Genomic DNA, 16,496 nt, shown 5'->3' with positions numbered 1-16,496 from the left:
AATGGACCAAGTATATTCATTTTTATTTGTTAAATTATTTATCATAGACTAGTTTTGATCATGAATAAACAAAAATTATCTTAATAATTCGTGTTCAATATGTATACTTCTAGTTAAAATATAATATTCTTGACATTTAGTAAAATACCTTAAATTATAAAGAATATTTATTTAAATAGTTATTTCATAAGTGTTCTAGCAAGTCACCGACAATTATGCGGTCAACCAAATGTCGGCTTATCTCTTCCGCACCACATAAATATCTAGAAAATTCTAAAAGTTTATGACGGGCATTAGGTTAACTGGTCGGTGTGTCCCCCGGCTAGGTCAACAGTTTGTCGTATATTCACGTAGGTATAGTTGTGTGATTGTTATTTTATATATTTATGTAGTTTTTCAGCGTCTTGTTTTTTTTTGTGTTAATTGTGTGCATGTCGGAACCTTGTGGCTATCCAGAAAATCGGAGATTCGCCAGTCTCAGAGTATCTGGGTAGTTTATGCAGTGGCATACTGATTGTGTGGATCATTCAACTGGTGCGACTCTTTTGTCAGTCAGAAAGGCAAAAGTGTAAATGTCAAGAGATCAGGTGAGCTCGTTATGTAATTGTTATAATATTTGTGTTAATTTATTTGTTTAATTTTTAATTATAACATAAATTATATGAAAATACACAAAACTTCAACTTTCATACAAATGGAAGAAAAAAATTATATACACATTAGTTCTTGTAATTTTTTTATTCAAACATTTATCTGTTACAAATTGTTTAAAACAAGTAAATTTAAATCAACATTTTATTATTTAAATTGATAATTAAATTATGTGCAAATGAAATTTAAATAATTTGTGAAATTATAGAAATATTTAATTTTTTATAAATAGACTGGATTTTAAGGGAATATCATTGAAGGAATAGGCTAAAATAATTATAATGTTTCGAAAAGGGGTAAAAAATAAATTTATACATTAAGAGTCCAGCAGCGAAATGTCCTAGACCCTAAAATATTATGATATGGAATATTATTGTACTGTAAAATACAATGCTATGAATAAAGGAGTTTATAAATTAAACTTTTTATATTAACGAAGTTATATAGATTTCACGTTAACTTGATTTTTACTTAATTTATATTTCGTTCATTTGACCACTAATTAGTTTTTTTTTTTGTATTTTTCGTTAAATACTAAAATATAGTTAAATGTTATTAAATATAGCGGTCGTCCTAGCTTAATGGATAGAAAGATATGTTTTGACGCACGGGTCAATCCCCAGGGTGCCAATAAGTTTTTTCTTGTGATTTTCTCATTAGTGGTGTCTAGTCTCAAGTGCAAGTCGGCCATGATACCCGACCGTCCACCTTTGGCCTAACCAAGAGCCATCTTTGACTTCTTAACATGTGAAAGAGGGCGCCACTCTCTGTAGCACGTTAAGTTCGGGAAATAGAAGGGTGTACTATCAAAAGGAACTGTTCATTATTTGTATTATTTTTTGTTAAATACCTCTTCAAAATAAAATTCTAAATACTTTAAAATATTATTTTTATATAAGTTAGTTCAAAAAATAATTTTTCTTGGTTATTTGATTTGTTCATCGAATAAAATGTAACATCCATTTCATGGATTATGTTACTTAATGTCAATTTTATTGATAAATAATTACTCCAAATTTCGGACAGGTGACCAGCCGAACCTTGTCATACGGAGATTTTCGTAGATAAATTCTTTTAATAAATATCGATCGAGGTTATTGTCTACAGTCACGTTCAATAAATAAACGTAATGGTATACAGTGTTCAGTGAGTAAGGAAACAGGTCACTTGTTATAGACAATGAGAACAATAGAAATCCGTTTCCTTAATTACTGAACACTTAAAAAACAAATGAAATATTATGTAAATCGTTACAAACAAAAAAAGTGGGGTTCAATCATCCATTATACAGGGTGTTCAGTAAGTCAGGAAACGGGTATCTATTGTTCTCATTGTTTGTAACAATGAGAACAATAGATACCCGTTTCCTGACTTACTGAACACCCTGTATAATTTTTTTTATGGAATCAAATTACTGAACACTATATATAGTGAAATAGATTAAATACATTATATGTAAATACGATTACTGTAAGCTAATATAAATGGCATGACTAGTGAAATTTTTAAGTGAATCGATTTAAAAATCGGCCATAAATGAATTGTTTTTCGATTAAATTTTTTTTTTAATATAAATAAATTAATGTATTATGTACCAATAGTTCATAGAATAATCAACTAGATAGTACTTTTGAACCTTAGAAAAATCTAAAATAAAATAAAAATCTGTACATTTGCATAATAATTTTCTTTACAGTAGTTAATTAGAGATATGTTACTAAATAACTCTGTTATAAACTTTGATATATGAATAATAATAAAACACTATGATAGTTTTTAAGTACATACTTTTATTAACAATATAAATTTATTTTAAATAAAAAATTAAATAGTTTAATTATCACGAAAAGAATTGCACAGCAAATGAGACGAACGTAGTGATAACGCCGATTTAATGGTAACACAGTCGCCGATATCAGGTCTCATAGAGGCTGCTCTCTACTATTTTGCGTCGCCGAACGTTTCATGAAATGTCGAAAATCGCGAAGTTGAGAAAATGCCGAGGTATAAAATTTTTTTTAAAAACTTAAAACAAATTGATTCAATGATAAAATCATCCTTCAATTTTGAAATCGATCGAAAAAATCGATTTAAATGGACCATCATTAGACATGACTTTGACTTTCTTAAATATGTGAGTTTATTTGCCTTATGACTACAATTTTTAAATTCGTTTCTCTATTATTCCTACTAAAAAATATTTATGTTTCCCATAATTCATCTTTATTTATAAGTACTTAAGTATTTATTTAAATATGATTTTAAACAATATACAATATTGTTTAAAAATTAAAAAAATATATTATTAGTGATACTGAAGTAAATTTACAAAAAGTTGTAAAACTATCTAAAATTTAATTGATTCGGGGTTATGACTGCATCTTTAATATATATTTTTAATGTATGCTTTTTTTGTGATAGATTCAAAAATTCTATTTTTACTTTTCAGATTATCAACTATAGATGATTTTCGCTTGGCTTTACATTAAAGTTTAACTAAAATGCCATTAAAACGACTTAATGTTCTGGAATTTGCAGGATTAGCACCAGTGCCATTTGCTGGAGCAATTTTATCAGACTTTGGTGCAAATGTGACTGTTATTGAACAAGTATTAAGAAAATTTACTAATAATGATTCAGTTATTTATATTCAACAAAAAAAACTACAAATACTTTTAAATTTACAATTCCTTTAGAATTTCCTATTGTTTGACCTTCTTATTACTTATTTTTTTATCTAAAATTATACACTTAATTATTTTTTTCAGTCCAGGTTTTATTTTTGTATTAAACATATAGATAAAATAAATTAAGTCTAGCTTTTAACTTAGTTTTTAAACATCAATCAATCTTACTTTTAATTTATATCCCTGACCTTAGGTAATTACTATTATAACACTTATACTTTAGTATATCCGTATATTCTCATCCTTTGTGTACAATAGTTTTTTATTTTATTTCATTTCATATACATATAACTTAAACTATATATAAAAATGTAAAAATTTATTATGATTAAATAATTTTTAGAAAAACAATATAGCAGGTGATTTTACAAATTTATTAAGTCATGGAAAAAAATCTATTTGTATTAATTTAAAACATCAAGAAGGTGTTGAAGTTATTAAAAATTTAGTAAAAAAGACAGATATTTTAATTGAGCCTTATAGACCAGGTAAATATACAGAGCAATTTTTTAATTATGATATATGAAATATTTTTAAAAATATCAAACATAATTTTTTCTTCTTTTTTTAAATTAATAATATCCTGTTCTATAATTTTCAAAAAAAAAAAAAATTGATTAAAATTGTGTATTTTAAATGGAAACATTAATGTTCCCATATTAATTTCATGTAATTCTTACAAATAAAGTAATGATATAATTTAGAAAATGATTAGAAAAGAATCTAAAAATTGAGTTGAGAAATTTGTTGTAAAACTATTTTTAGATAATAAAAATTGGTATCCTTATTGACTGCATCATCATATTTGTTATATCTTCAAATATTTTCTAATAAACTAATTCATAATATTATTTGGATATTTCGGAAAAGAAATATAATTGTCCAAAATTTCAATTTTTATTCTTAGGTGTAAACAAAATTTTTTTTTGTTTTAAATTTCTCTTCTATCTAAAAATGGTTTCAGAGATAGAATCGTTTAAAAAAACTTTAATTTTTATACTCTAGCACCTTTATGTAGATCAATCTTGACGTTACACAAATAATATAAACATTTTTTTGAGATTCTTAAAAATTCTATCAAATTTTATACTTTTAATTTCCCTACTATAATTTTAACTTTGAAAGCATCATATTTGAAAAAAGTTTTACCATTTTTTTGGTGTTCAAAAGTGGTTCAATATTTTATTTATTACCATTTCATCATAAACTTAAAAACCTTTCAATCAAGCATAATTTGGAAAACATTTTTGCATTATTGAAATATAGTAAAAAATTGTTTGAAAATTTTGACTTAGAAATATAGGTAAAAATAAGTTCGAGTTATCAATTCTTATTAAAAACATTTAATTGAATAATGAAAATTTGTTTGCAAATGTGCTAGACTATAAATCAACAAACATTTATCAACAACTCATATTTATGTTTGTTTTAGGTGTAATGGAAAAGTTTGGTTTAGGACCAGATGTATTAATGGCTGAAAATTCAATGTTGATTTATGCTAGATTAAATGGTTATGGTTCATATGGATATTATTCTCATAGAGCTGGACATGACATTAATTTTTTAGCGATATCTGGTATATTATCTCATGTTGCTTTCATTATTAAAATTAAATTTGTCTAAAATGATTGAATGCTATGTGAAACTAGCATAGAGAACTATTAATGTATATCACCCAAAACTTAGGTTTATTGTCTATGTATGGTGCTAAAAATCAAAAACCTTCACCACCTATCAATTTCTCAGAGTTTGCTGGTGGTAGTTTAGTTTGTGTTTTAGGAATACTTATGGCAGTAATAGCACGAGAAAACATAGGTAAAGGTCAAATAATTGATGCAAGTATAACTGAAGGAATATCATATGTTGGAAGTTGGTTAATGCGTTCACAAAATTCTTTTGTGTGGGGAAATCCTAAAGGCCAAAATTTGTTTGTATAGTTTTATTGTTATATATATATATATATAGTGTTATTAGTAATATTCTTTAAAATTATAAAGATTAGATGGTGGAATGCACTTTTATGACACATATGAAACTAAAGATGGAAAGTGGATGGCAGTAGGAGCTATTGAACCTCAATTTTATAAAGAATTTGTTGATGGTTTAGGACTAAGTAATGATGGTATGGAACAAATAGATTATGATATGAATGAAAATAATAGAAGAATTATAGCAAACAAATTTAAAGAAAAAACCCAAGAGGACTGGTGCAAAGTAATTATGTTTTGAAACTAATATATTTTAATCTTGATAAAATTATATGATATTCAAATTTATTAAAAAATACTAAGGGGTATTTATATGTTTAGGCAAAAAACTGCTTATATAATTTTTATCTTTAAATGTATGGGGAGGATTAGAGATATTTAAAAAAAATTGAAAAATAACACATAGTTGTATTAATTACTGATCAATAATTGTATTCATAGATTTTTGATTTCAAAGATGCATGTGTTACTCCTATATTAAATATTAATGAAGTAAGCCAACATCCACATAACAAGATTAGAAACTCTTTTATAGAAAATGAAGAAGTTATAGTACCAGTACCAGCTCCTAAATTAGATGAAACTCCAGGTATATCAAGTACCATTAGGAGTTCAAGAGTTCTTTGTGGTCAACATACAAACGAAGTACTTAAGAGTATAGGATATTCTCCCGATAAAATTAGAGAATTAAAGATGAATAAAGTAGTATATGAAGGACTTAAAACTAAAATATGATTAATTAGATTTTAAATATTAATTTTATATATTTTATTTAATCTTTATTAGGGCAAACATTATCTTATAAATATATTATAATAAAGATATTATTATCTTATGAATTTGTTAAATTTTAATAAATACATTGTTGGCTGTAAAGCCATCTAATATATCTACATTCATATTCAATATAGTTTTCATCTTGAGGTACAAATTTTTCATCAGTTGTCATTCTAAACATTTTTAAATCCTTATTAGACCAAATACCTAAAGTTATAAAAAACGTATTAATATATTAAAAAGTAGGTTGATATATTGATCATTAAGCGCATATATGTGTTAATTACAAATTATTTACATTTTTCAAGAAATGACATTCTAAGATTACTAATAAGATATACAGAGTAATTAGTTTATCATGAATCACTCAATTACATACAAAGTAAATACAACTCTATAAAAACAGTTTTCGATTTCTTTTAGTTGGATATAATTCTTGATTTATCAGCTAATAATTACTTTTTAGGATCATCCCTCTTATAACATATAGAGATATGTCAACTTTATTTTTTTAAACATACATATTTGATTATTTTATAAGAGACAATTATCCAGTTGAAAAAATGAATAGTCGATAACAATTTTCAGATGAGTATTTCAGAAGTTATTAATTTATGACTAGAGGTGAGGAGTGGGTGCCGTTATTTTTATCACTAGTCATTTTCCACCATACTCTTCGTACTGCTTAGGTATAAAAATGAAAATAACATCCAAAAGTTGTTATCGAAAAGTTATTTTCTTAATTAGATAATTTTCTACTTTATAAGTTAATTAAGTATGTACGATACTATTTAAAAAAATTAAATTAACACCACTATATGTTATAAGAAATGATCTAAAAAGGTAATAACTAGCTAATAAATCAAAAAATATTTGTATATAAAAAGAATCAAACATTTTTTTTCAATATTTTATTTATTTTGAGAGTAATCGAGTAGTTTATAATAAACCAATCTTCCTATATACTAGAGTAAATATAACATTTGATCACAGCCTAGTATGACATCACAAGAGTATTTAACATACATCATTTGTGACATGAAAATACATAACTTGTTTATTTATTTTGATATATAACTATTTTACACAAAATTTATACTTAACACATGTGTGTACTTAACCATCAATATAAGGGTATCATTATTTATAGAGGTACAATTTTATTTTCAAAATATCTTGGATAGGATCCAACAAATTTTTTCTAGTACATCTAAAAATAAAAGGTAAAAAATTTAGTCATGATTGATTAACCCTAATATGTGCCATAAATAGGTTGAATATTTAATGTATGAGGTAGTTTTTCAGTTTTTCTTAATTATCTCAAAAACTATTATATTATTTGCTAAGATAAAAATGTATAAAACTTAATTTGTAGATAATTATTTTCTATAAAATTTTTTATCTAAATTTACTATTTTACAATTAAATTAACAATTAAAATGATTTCGACTACACTCCTATCATTATTGTTTTTCAATATATTTATTAATACAAAAAGCTATAATACAGATTTTTCTAAAAATTATATATTATCAAAATATTATTTGAATATACATGTATATGTATTTTTTATACAATAATTTGTAAAATGGGTATTTATGATAATCAAAATAAATGATTGGTTTATAATGTTGTTCAAGTATATGATTTCTTGAGAGTATCCTTAGCAAATCCAACAAATTTTTTTGTAATGTTGAACTACTTAGAAAATGTTTAGTTGTATCAAATACAAAATCTACTTTTTTTTCTAAAAAGACCATTCCTCTAAAGTTTTTTTTAGATAAAGCTATTTTAGACTGTACCTAAATATAGCTGTGTAACACCAAGCAATTGTTTAATGTTTTTGGTGTTGTAACTATATTGATAGCCAAATTTTGATTTACGTGTTATATCTGTTTATAATTTAAAACTTCAGTGACATACTTAATATTTTATATTTAAATGATCAAATTTGCACCACATATCTTGAAAAATTTGATTACAATATTTTTCTCTAGCAAATTTTATTGAGATATTTTTGATAACATCACGAGTATCAATCAAAATTGTAATTAAAACTACTGTTTTATATGTGGACACAATCCCTGCCTCACTTATTAAATACGGCTATTAATTGTCTAGATATTATTTCTTTTCTTGCTATTTTAATTTTAATTTTTTCAGATTCAAGTAATGTTTTTCCTATTTTATATTTTATTACCTACTAAAAAATAAATGCCATTATAATTATGTATTTTTTAATATCCTGCTTGAATTTACTGACTATTTTATCTTTTTAAATGACTCAACATTTTTTTTGTCTATTTTATTATCTTCAAATCTTGATAGTTTCTTGTTTAGTATTAATATATACATTTTCCATCTTTTTCATTATTACAATTAAAAACTATTTATCTTTGGCAATATTTATTAAAGTAAAAGCACCACTCAATACGATATTGAACAAATCATTTAAACTTTTTTCAAATTCATTTTGTCAATTGATACTAAGTTCATTGATACGAATTTTCAATTTTTTAATCTTCAAATAGTTTTTTAGACTGACAATACAGTCTAAACGATGTTGGGATATGAGTTTCATGTCAATAAATAAGATATTAAACAATCACAAGTGACACCCAAATTAAGATTATTATTATACGCATATTATAAAAGAGAACACTTAAAACGTCTCTTTTTGAAGGTAATTTACCAGCATATATTTGATTTTTTATTAGGCCAAATAAAAATAATTGTTTACAAAACATTTTAAAGTAAAATAAATTAAAGTTTATAAAATATTTAAATAATTGAATTTCAGTTGATTACTAAAATTACATATAACATAGAGTCATAAACAGTAATATCTACTTATTCTTTTGTTATAAAACGTTAAAATTATTTTGATCTTTTTCTCATATCTATCAAAAATATCTTCTATAACACCAAATAGTGTACATTTTACTAATGGTCAACATTTAATGTATTAACTAAGCGATTATTCTAACAATAATTTGACAATGTGTAACATTTTTTTAGAAAATATAATTTCGAACCAAATTTGTATTGAATTTATAATTGTATTATTTATCATGTAATGAATATGTTGAAGAAATAATAATGATGGGTGTAGTCAAAATCATTTTAATTGTAAATAATAAATTTAGGTAATACATTTTATTAAAATATTTTAAAAATAAAATCTCCCTCTATAAATAAGAAATAAAAATTATATCTATATTATATACAAGGTGATTTTTTTAATGCTAGCCACTTTATTTCTCATAAAATAATGTTTTTGATATTTTTTTTATTTTTATTTTGTTAGTTACATAATATGTAACATTATGTATCTCAATTATCTGTCTTGAAGTAACTTTTAAGTCCATCTCTAATATCTTATAGAGGTGTCAACTTTATTTTTTTTAATGACAACATATGTGTTAAACTAGCTTATAAAATAGAAAATAATCTAATTAAAAAAATGACTGGTCAATAACAACTTTTAGACAAATTTTTTGGAAGATACTTACATATTGAACCTAGTCAGGAGGAGAAGAGCAGCTGAGAAATAACTAAAGATAAAAATAATAACCTTATCATTTCACCTCCAATTTATATTTTAAAATGCTAATAAATTTCAAAAATTAGAACTAAAGTTGTTATCGACCATTCATTTTTTTAATTAAATAATTGTCTATTATATAATAAGCTAATTAAATAAGTGTTGTCATTAAAAAAAAATAAAGTTAACACTTCTATAAGATATAATGCATTGATCTCAAAATTATTTCATAACAGATAATTGAGATACATATGTAATTAACAAATGAAAAAAAAACAAATTTCAAAAAAACTTATTCTTTATGAGAAATTGAGTTGGTAACATTAAAAGAATCTTTCTGTATATTCATAATTTTTTTTTACTAAAAACACTACTTTGGAAATCTTACTATCTTTAGTAATTATTAATTATTTTCGAGTATTAATTAACATAATACCTGTCATAAGTAATACATATTTTGAAGCTTTTAACTAATAATTTGTGTTAAAATATGTTTTTAAAAGAATAAGTTACAAAATTATAAATCATTCTAATATATTAATTTTCTTACTACTTGCCTGAAGATAATCCAGCCATAAAAGCAACACCTAGACAAGATATTTCAGTTTTGTAACTATTTTTCATTCTTATAACAACAGTAGAGGTAGTGTTTGCTAATGTTTGACAAATATAATTATTTCGAGATACACCACCATCAACCCTGATGTTGAAAATTGTTTAAATATTATAAATTAGACTAGAACAAAAAAAAAGAGACTTTCAGCTTGATAAATTACCATAAAATTTTAGGCTTCATTTCAGGCATTTCTTTATGAAGTTTGTCAAGTCGTTTTTTTATTCTAAATGCAAATGAATCTAAAATTGATTTTGTCATTTCTACTTTAGTTGTAATAGCTGTCTGGCCAATAAAACTATAATCATCTTCATTATACTTAGATGACTGTTAAAATTTTATTTTATTAAAGTTAACAATTAAAATATTTCATATCTAAATAATTTATTATGGTTTAAACTTACTTTACTGTCTGGTAAAACAAATAATATATCATTCACTGATGGTTTTTCTGAAATACTAGATAATTCATTCAACTCTTTTAAATTATCGTATAAACCTAAATAAACCATACAATTTTAATAGATGAAGTAGTGTGTAGCTCATAATTTAAAAATAATCGAGTTTTTCACCAATTGATTTTCCTAATGATATTAATGATCCACAATTTTGATCAACTGCTTCCACTGTATAGCACATTTCATTATCAAATTGCCAACCAACTAATGGGTAAAATCCTTTAAGTAAAAATTAATTGAGTTAAAAAGAAATTACTGTGTTCAATATGTTATTTTTAATTAACTGTAAAAATAATACTCTAAACAATATAAAGTGTGATTATTTTAATTAAAAATAAATTTCTTAAAGTAAACAATTACAAACAGTCAACCTACTCTAGGAAAAAGAAATAGAAATGTATCATTACAGTAGTATTATTTTTTTTATTATCAATATAGAGATTAATATTTTGTCATATGCCCATTAGATATTGCTTTCTTATATACTTGATAAAATAGTGCCTCCAGAATATTTTATACTTTTTAAATTAACTCAATCTCATAACAATATTACTTACTTTTAAAATAAAAAAAGGATGTTAAATAAAATTATAACATAATTTCACAAAAAGATTTATCTAATAAATTCAGCCACATGAAAAAATATTTCTCTAGCAAACAAATAATCACTTTAATTAATTCAAAATTTAAAAAAGTGATAGAATTTAAAATAAAAGTAAAAAAAAATGATACAAACCTGAATACACACTTGGTAATTGACCACAATTTATATCTAAAAACATTCCTGTACCCATAGTAACTTTAGCAGTATTTTTAAGAAAGCAACCTGTTCCAAATAAAGAAGCAGATTGGTCTGCAATCTTAAATTACATAAAAGGTTATAGTTAAATATATGATACTTATTAAACTGGTTAGGTGGCAATTTTTAGAGAGAGTTAAAAAAATGTTTCTTATTATTTATTTGTTGTATAATAAGTATTATTTTAGAGACTGTAAATATCATTATAATTGTGTTACACAAGCTTCAACCCCTGAATATTAACTTCTGAAATAGATTTTAACTTTTAATCGAGATTCGCTATAATATATACATGTACAAAGTTTACCCAACAAAATTTCAGCTATTTATTATATATTATAAATATACTGATTCAACTTAAATATTTACAAGGCAATTCTCTTAATCTTAGCCACCTAATTTCTCTTAAAATCATAAGTTTTATTAAATTTTTCTTTTGCATTTTGTTAGTTACATATGTATCTCATATTTCTCTTTTATAAAATAATTTTTAGATTCATCCTTTATATCTTAAAGAAATATTAACTTAATCTTTTTTAACGGCAACATACATGTTTATAAAATAGAAAATGATTGTTTGATAATAACTTTTGAACCAGTGCTTCGGAAGATATACAAATTTTTGTACCTAGATGAGAGGAGGAGTTAATCAAGAAATAATAATAATAATAGCTAGATTTTTATCATTTTGATCTGTACTTCACCTCCAATTTACATTTTAAAATGCTAATAACTTTTGTAAGATTAGTTCGAAAGTCGTTATCAACTAATTATTTTTTATTTTATAAACTAGTATAATACATATCACAATTAAAAAAAATAACAAATATTCTTATAAGATATAAGGAATGGAGCTAAACATTATTTTACAATAAAAAATGGAGATACATAATATGTATCTTAATGTTACATATTATTTAACTAACAAAAGTTAAAAAATAAGTTTTTTTAAACCTATTATTTTAAGAGAAATTGAGTGGCTAGTATTAAAAGAATCAAATATATAATACAAAGCATTTAGTAAAATCTTAAATGCATGTTGTTTTAATTATTTATACAGTTTTAAAAATAAAACAAAACTTTTCTAAATTTAAATGATTATAAACTTAAAGTAATATTTACCGAAATTTTAAGTGGAATATTACTAATGTGGATGTCGTAATATTTGTATTTTGATAAGTTGGTATCACATATTTCAGGAAACATATTATTATTAAGTCCAAAAAACTGTAAAATCATTTTTGGTAGCCATTTCATAGTAAATACATTAAATAATCCAGTTGAGCTAGCACATGAAAAATCTGTAATATGAAGTAACCCTTTACTTGCACGATGTAGTAGCCATGTATCCAAGGTTCCAAATTGTACTTCATTTCTTCTTACACCTTCTTTAAAATCATGATTATTCTCCAATAACCAAATAAGTTTTGGTAAGATCTGCAATATAAAATATTCTTTTTAATTAAATAATATATACAAATTATTAAAGTTAATTAATTTACTTGAGCATTAGTAAAAAGAAATGATTTAGCAAGTTTTAATTGTTTTGATGAACAAATAAATCCCAGTATTTTTGAAATGTATCTGACAAACTGAAATTTAAAATATTGATAACTTAGGACAAAAATAAAATTTTCTGTAGTTTACAATATTTAGATTTTATGTGGAATTTTTCAACAAATTTTAAGTTGAGTTTTAGAGTTATTCCATCACATCTAGTATTTTAGTAATTACACACTAAAATATTAATAAAAACATAAAACAAAATTTCCTTGTACTCTCCCATTTTGTTTGATGCATATTTAAAAACTGACATAATTGCTGTTAATAAAAACGTGTGTAAATTTTGAAATTATATAAAAATTGTTTTTTGTTATAATTACTTTTCCAGCAGTTATATTTGAATTAAGTAAATCTACAAATTTTTGCGTATATTTTTACACTAAAAACAATAATGTAATTATTTATCATTTATCTACATTATTTGTTCAATTATTACATAGAAATGGTTAAAAAATATATTAAGTAATAATATTCAGAATTATGAAATCACATTTGTTTATCTTATAAATTTGCCTAGTTATCTCGTAACAACTTTTTATACTTTGATGTTTAATATTATGTATGTATTATACATATAAAAACTAATACACAAGGAATTTCATAAATAAGATGCAAGTGCAAAAATACTAAGTTAAAAAATTAGATTGATTTAATTTAAACATGCATATTCATTAACTAATACATAATATTTAGTATTATTATTATTTTTTTTTTAATGAATACTTTATTTCATTGATTTTCTTTTAAACACATTTTGGGTCTCTTCCTGTTCAAACATTTAACAATTACATTTACGTTTCATCGATCATAGTAACATTTTTCCATGTTATATATACAGAGTAATTTTTTTATCATAACTTGCTCAATTACTTACAAAATAAATATAATTTAAATATTTTTTTGGTTATTTTTAGTTACNAAAATAAATATAATTTAAATATTTCTTTGGTTATTTTTAGTTACACAATTATTAATTATGTAATACTTTTTAAGTTCATTCTTTATGCCTTGTAAGGGTGTCAACTTTGTTTTTTTAAATGGGAACATATATTTTGAATTTAATAAAATGTTTGAGTTTTTAATTTAATAGTAAATGGTATTTGAATTTTTAATGTAACATTATTCGTTTATTAGATATAAATTAAAGTTTCAAATTTTTGAGTTAATATTCATATATAGTACAAATACAGGTAGCTAATTGGTTTTTATGTCATTGCTGTCACAGTCACGGATTGTTTATTATCTATTATGACTATCAATAGATAAACTTTTTATATTGTCCGTTAGTGTATTTGTAAATTCACAACAATGTGTCTTACTACCATTGATAATAACAATGCTGTGTACCTGTGAATATTGATGTCATAATAACCAATTACCTACCTGAATTTGTAATACCTTGTGTACTATATATGTATATTAACTTAAAAATTTGAAACTTTAAATGTTGATATTTAATAAACGAATAAAGTTTTATTAAAAATTCAAATACCATTTACTATTAAATTAAAAACTCAAAATGTGTTCTCATTTAAAAAAACAAAGTTGACACCCTTACAAGGCATAAAGAATGAACTTGAAAAGTATTACATAGTTAATAATTCAAGAATAATGTGTAATTAAAAATAACCAAAAAAATAAAAAATACTTAAATTATATTTATTCTGCAAGTAATTGAGTGGGTTAAAAGAAAAAAATCACCTGTATTGATGAAATTTTTAGAATCAACAACAAAAAAAAAACCCAGCACAGGGGGGTCGTGGCATAGTTGGATCAAGTATAATGATATATGACAGTAATTAAAATCACTATAAAAAAAAAAACGCTTCGATGCAAATCTTTAGATAGTGTTTAATTTTAAAAAATTGGTGGATTATTCCAAAAGCTTCATGATCTGCTAGTTCCTTATTAATATCCTGATTAAGATAAAGTATGTCAAATGAAAAAGGGAATATTAAAAAATATTATTTCTCATAAAAAAATTATGTTGATCCATACACTTTTTAATAAGTTATAGCATTATAATGTTANAAAATAGTATTTCCCATAAAAAAATTATATTGATCAATACACTTTTCAATAAGTTATAGCATTATAATGTTAAAAATGTAAAAAATAAAATCGAGAATTTTCACACAATAATAGCATTCGGTAGCCATTTAAAAGTGTCAGACTTTCCAGAAAACTTTCAAAATTTAAGTTGAAATAGTAAATTTTTTGTGAAAAAGTTGTCATTTTGAATCCCCCCCTGTAGACAGGTAAAAAGTCAGATTTATAAAAAAAATACACCAAATTATAGGTAAAGACATCATGCATCTATAAAAAAAAGAATTATATTGATCCATACATCTTTCAAAAAGTTATAGCATTATAAAGTTAAAAATATAAAAAAGAATTTTTTTACAAAAATCGTATTTTTTTTATTAAGTTTGATGTCTGTTTTCACCATGAAGATAAAATAAAGTCCGAAATTTTTTTTTACCATTATAAAGTATATTACATAAGCTTTAATTTAAGATATATATAAAAGTGTCAGACTTTCCGGAACACTTTCAAAATTTAAGTTGAAAAAGTCAATTTTTTGTGAAAAAGTTGTCATTTTGAATCCCCCCCTGTAGGCAGGTAAAAAGTCAGATTTATAAAAAAAATATACCAAATGATAGGTAAAGACATCATGCATCTATAAAAAAAAGAATTATATTGATCCATACATCTTTCAAAAAGTTATAGCATTATAAAGTTAAAAATATAAAAAAGAATTTTTTTACAAAAATCGTATTTCTTTTATTAACTTTGATGTCCGTTTTCACCATGAAGATAAAATAAAGTCCGAAATTTTTTTTTACCATTATAAATTATATTACATTAGCTTTAATTTAAGATATATATAAAAGTGTCAGACTTTCCCGAACACTTTTAAAAGTTAAGTCGAAAAAGTTCTATTTTCTGCATGAATTTTTTAGATTTAAACCCCCCTTGTATATAGGGAAATGGTCCGATTTAAAAAAACAGTATGTCGAATGAAAGATCTATATAAATACTACTTCTCATGAAAAAATTGTATTGATCCATACATTTTTCAAAAAGTTATAGCATAATAAAGTTAAAAATATAAAATACAAAATCGAACATTTTCACACAAAAATAGCATTCGGTAGCCATTTTCACCGTGAAGATAAAATAAAGTCCGAAATTTTTTTTTACCATTATAAAGTATATTACATTAGCTTTAATTTAATATATATATAAAAGTGTTAGACTTTCCGGAACATTTTCAAAAGTCAAGTTGAAAAAATTAATTTTTTGTGAAAAAGTTGTCATTTTAAATCCCCCCCTGTAGGCAGGTAAAGGGTCAAATTTATGAAAAAAATATACCAAATGAAAGGTAATGATATTATGCATCTATATAAAAAAGA

General features: G+C 23.5%; 2 protein-coding genes across 11 annotated transcripts in view; one reads left to right on the top strand and one right to left on the bottom strand.

The window, feature by feature from the left end:
* Positions 1–306: 306 nt before the first annotated feature.
* The window catches only part of LOC126905550 (SRSF protein kinase 3-like), a 23,630-nt gene continuing 7,440 nt past the window's right edge, over positions 307–16,496 (top strand). The window contains exons 1-7 of one of the 4 annotated variants that reach the window (XM_050685348.1): positions 308–587; positions 2,484–2,785; positions 3,101–3,260; positions 3,682–3,826; positions 4,771–4,914; positions 5,025–5,265; positions 5,336–5,552. In XM_050685348.1, the coding sequence (XP_050541305.1) occupies positions 3,153–3,260; positions 3,682–3,826; positions 4,771–4,914; positions 5,025–5,265; positions 5,336–5,552 (855 nt within the window). In that variant the 5' untranslated portion in view covers positions 308–587; positions 2,484–2,785; positions 3,101–3,152. Of the gene's footprint in view, positions 588–2,384; positions 2,786–3,100; positions 3,261–3,681; positions 3,827–4,770; positions 4,915–5,024; positions 5,266–5,335; positions 5,553–16,496 lie in introns of those variants that run through there. The other 3 variants (XM_050685350.1, XM_050685351.1, XM_050685347.1) reach the window with 3 other exon arrangements.
* Positions 5,785–16,496, bottom strand: part of LOC126905551 (putative glycerol kinase 5) — a 14,507-nt gene continuing 3,795 nt past the window's right edge. For 3 of the 7 annotated variants that reach the window (XM_050685352.1, XM_050685353.1, XM_050685355.1), the window contains exons 5-12: positions 13,020–13,109; positions 12,640–12,954; positions 11,455–11,578; positions 10,833–10,937; positions 10,665–10,759; positions 10,424–10,587; positions 10,205–10,347; positions 5,785–6,310 (exon numbers count right to left, since the gene is read on the bottom strand). In XM_050685352.1, the coding sequence (XP_050541309.1) occupies positions 6,177–6,310; positions 10,205–10,347; positions 10,424–10,587; positions 10,665–10,759; positions 10,833–10,937; positions 11,455–11,578; positions 12,640–12,954; positions 13,020–13,109 (1,170 nt within the window). In that variant the 3' untranslated portion in view covers positions 5,785–6,176. Of the gene's footprint in view, positions 6,311–10,197; positions 10,348–10,423; positions 10,588–10,664; positions 10,760–10,832; positions 10,938–11,454; positions 11,579–12,639; positions 12,955–13,019; positions 13,110–16,496 lie in introns of all 7 variants that reach the window. The other 4 variants (XM_050685357.1, XM_050685359.1, XM_050685358.1 and 1 more) reach the window with 4 other exon arrangements.

The sequence above is a fragment of the Daktulosphaira vitifoliae genome, unplaced genomic scaffold (genome assembly GCF_025091365.1).
Source record: "Daktulosphaira vitifoliae isolate Bord-2020 unplaced genomic scaffold, ASM2509136v1 Scaffold_4, whole genome shotgun sequence".
In the NCBI taxonomy this organism is placed as follows: domain Eukaryota; kingdom Metazoa; phylum Arthropoda; class Insecta; order Hemiptera; family Phylloxeridae; genus Daktulosphaira; species Daktulosphaira vitifoliae.
This window is presented reverse-complemented; position numbering and strand designations above follow the sequence as displayed.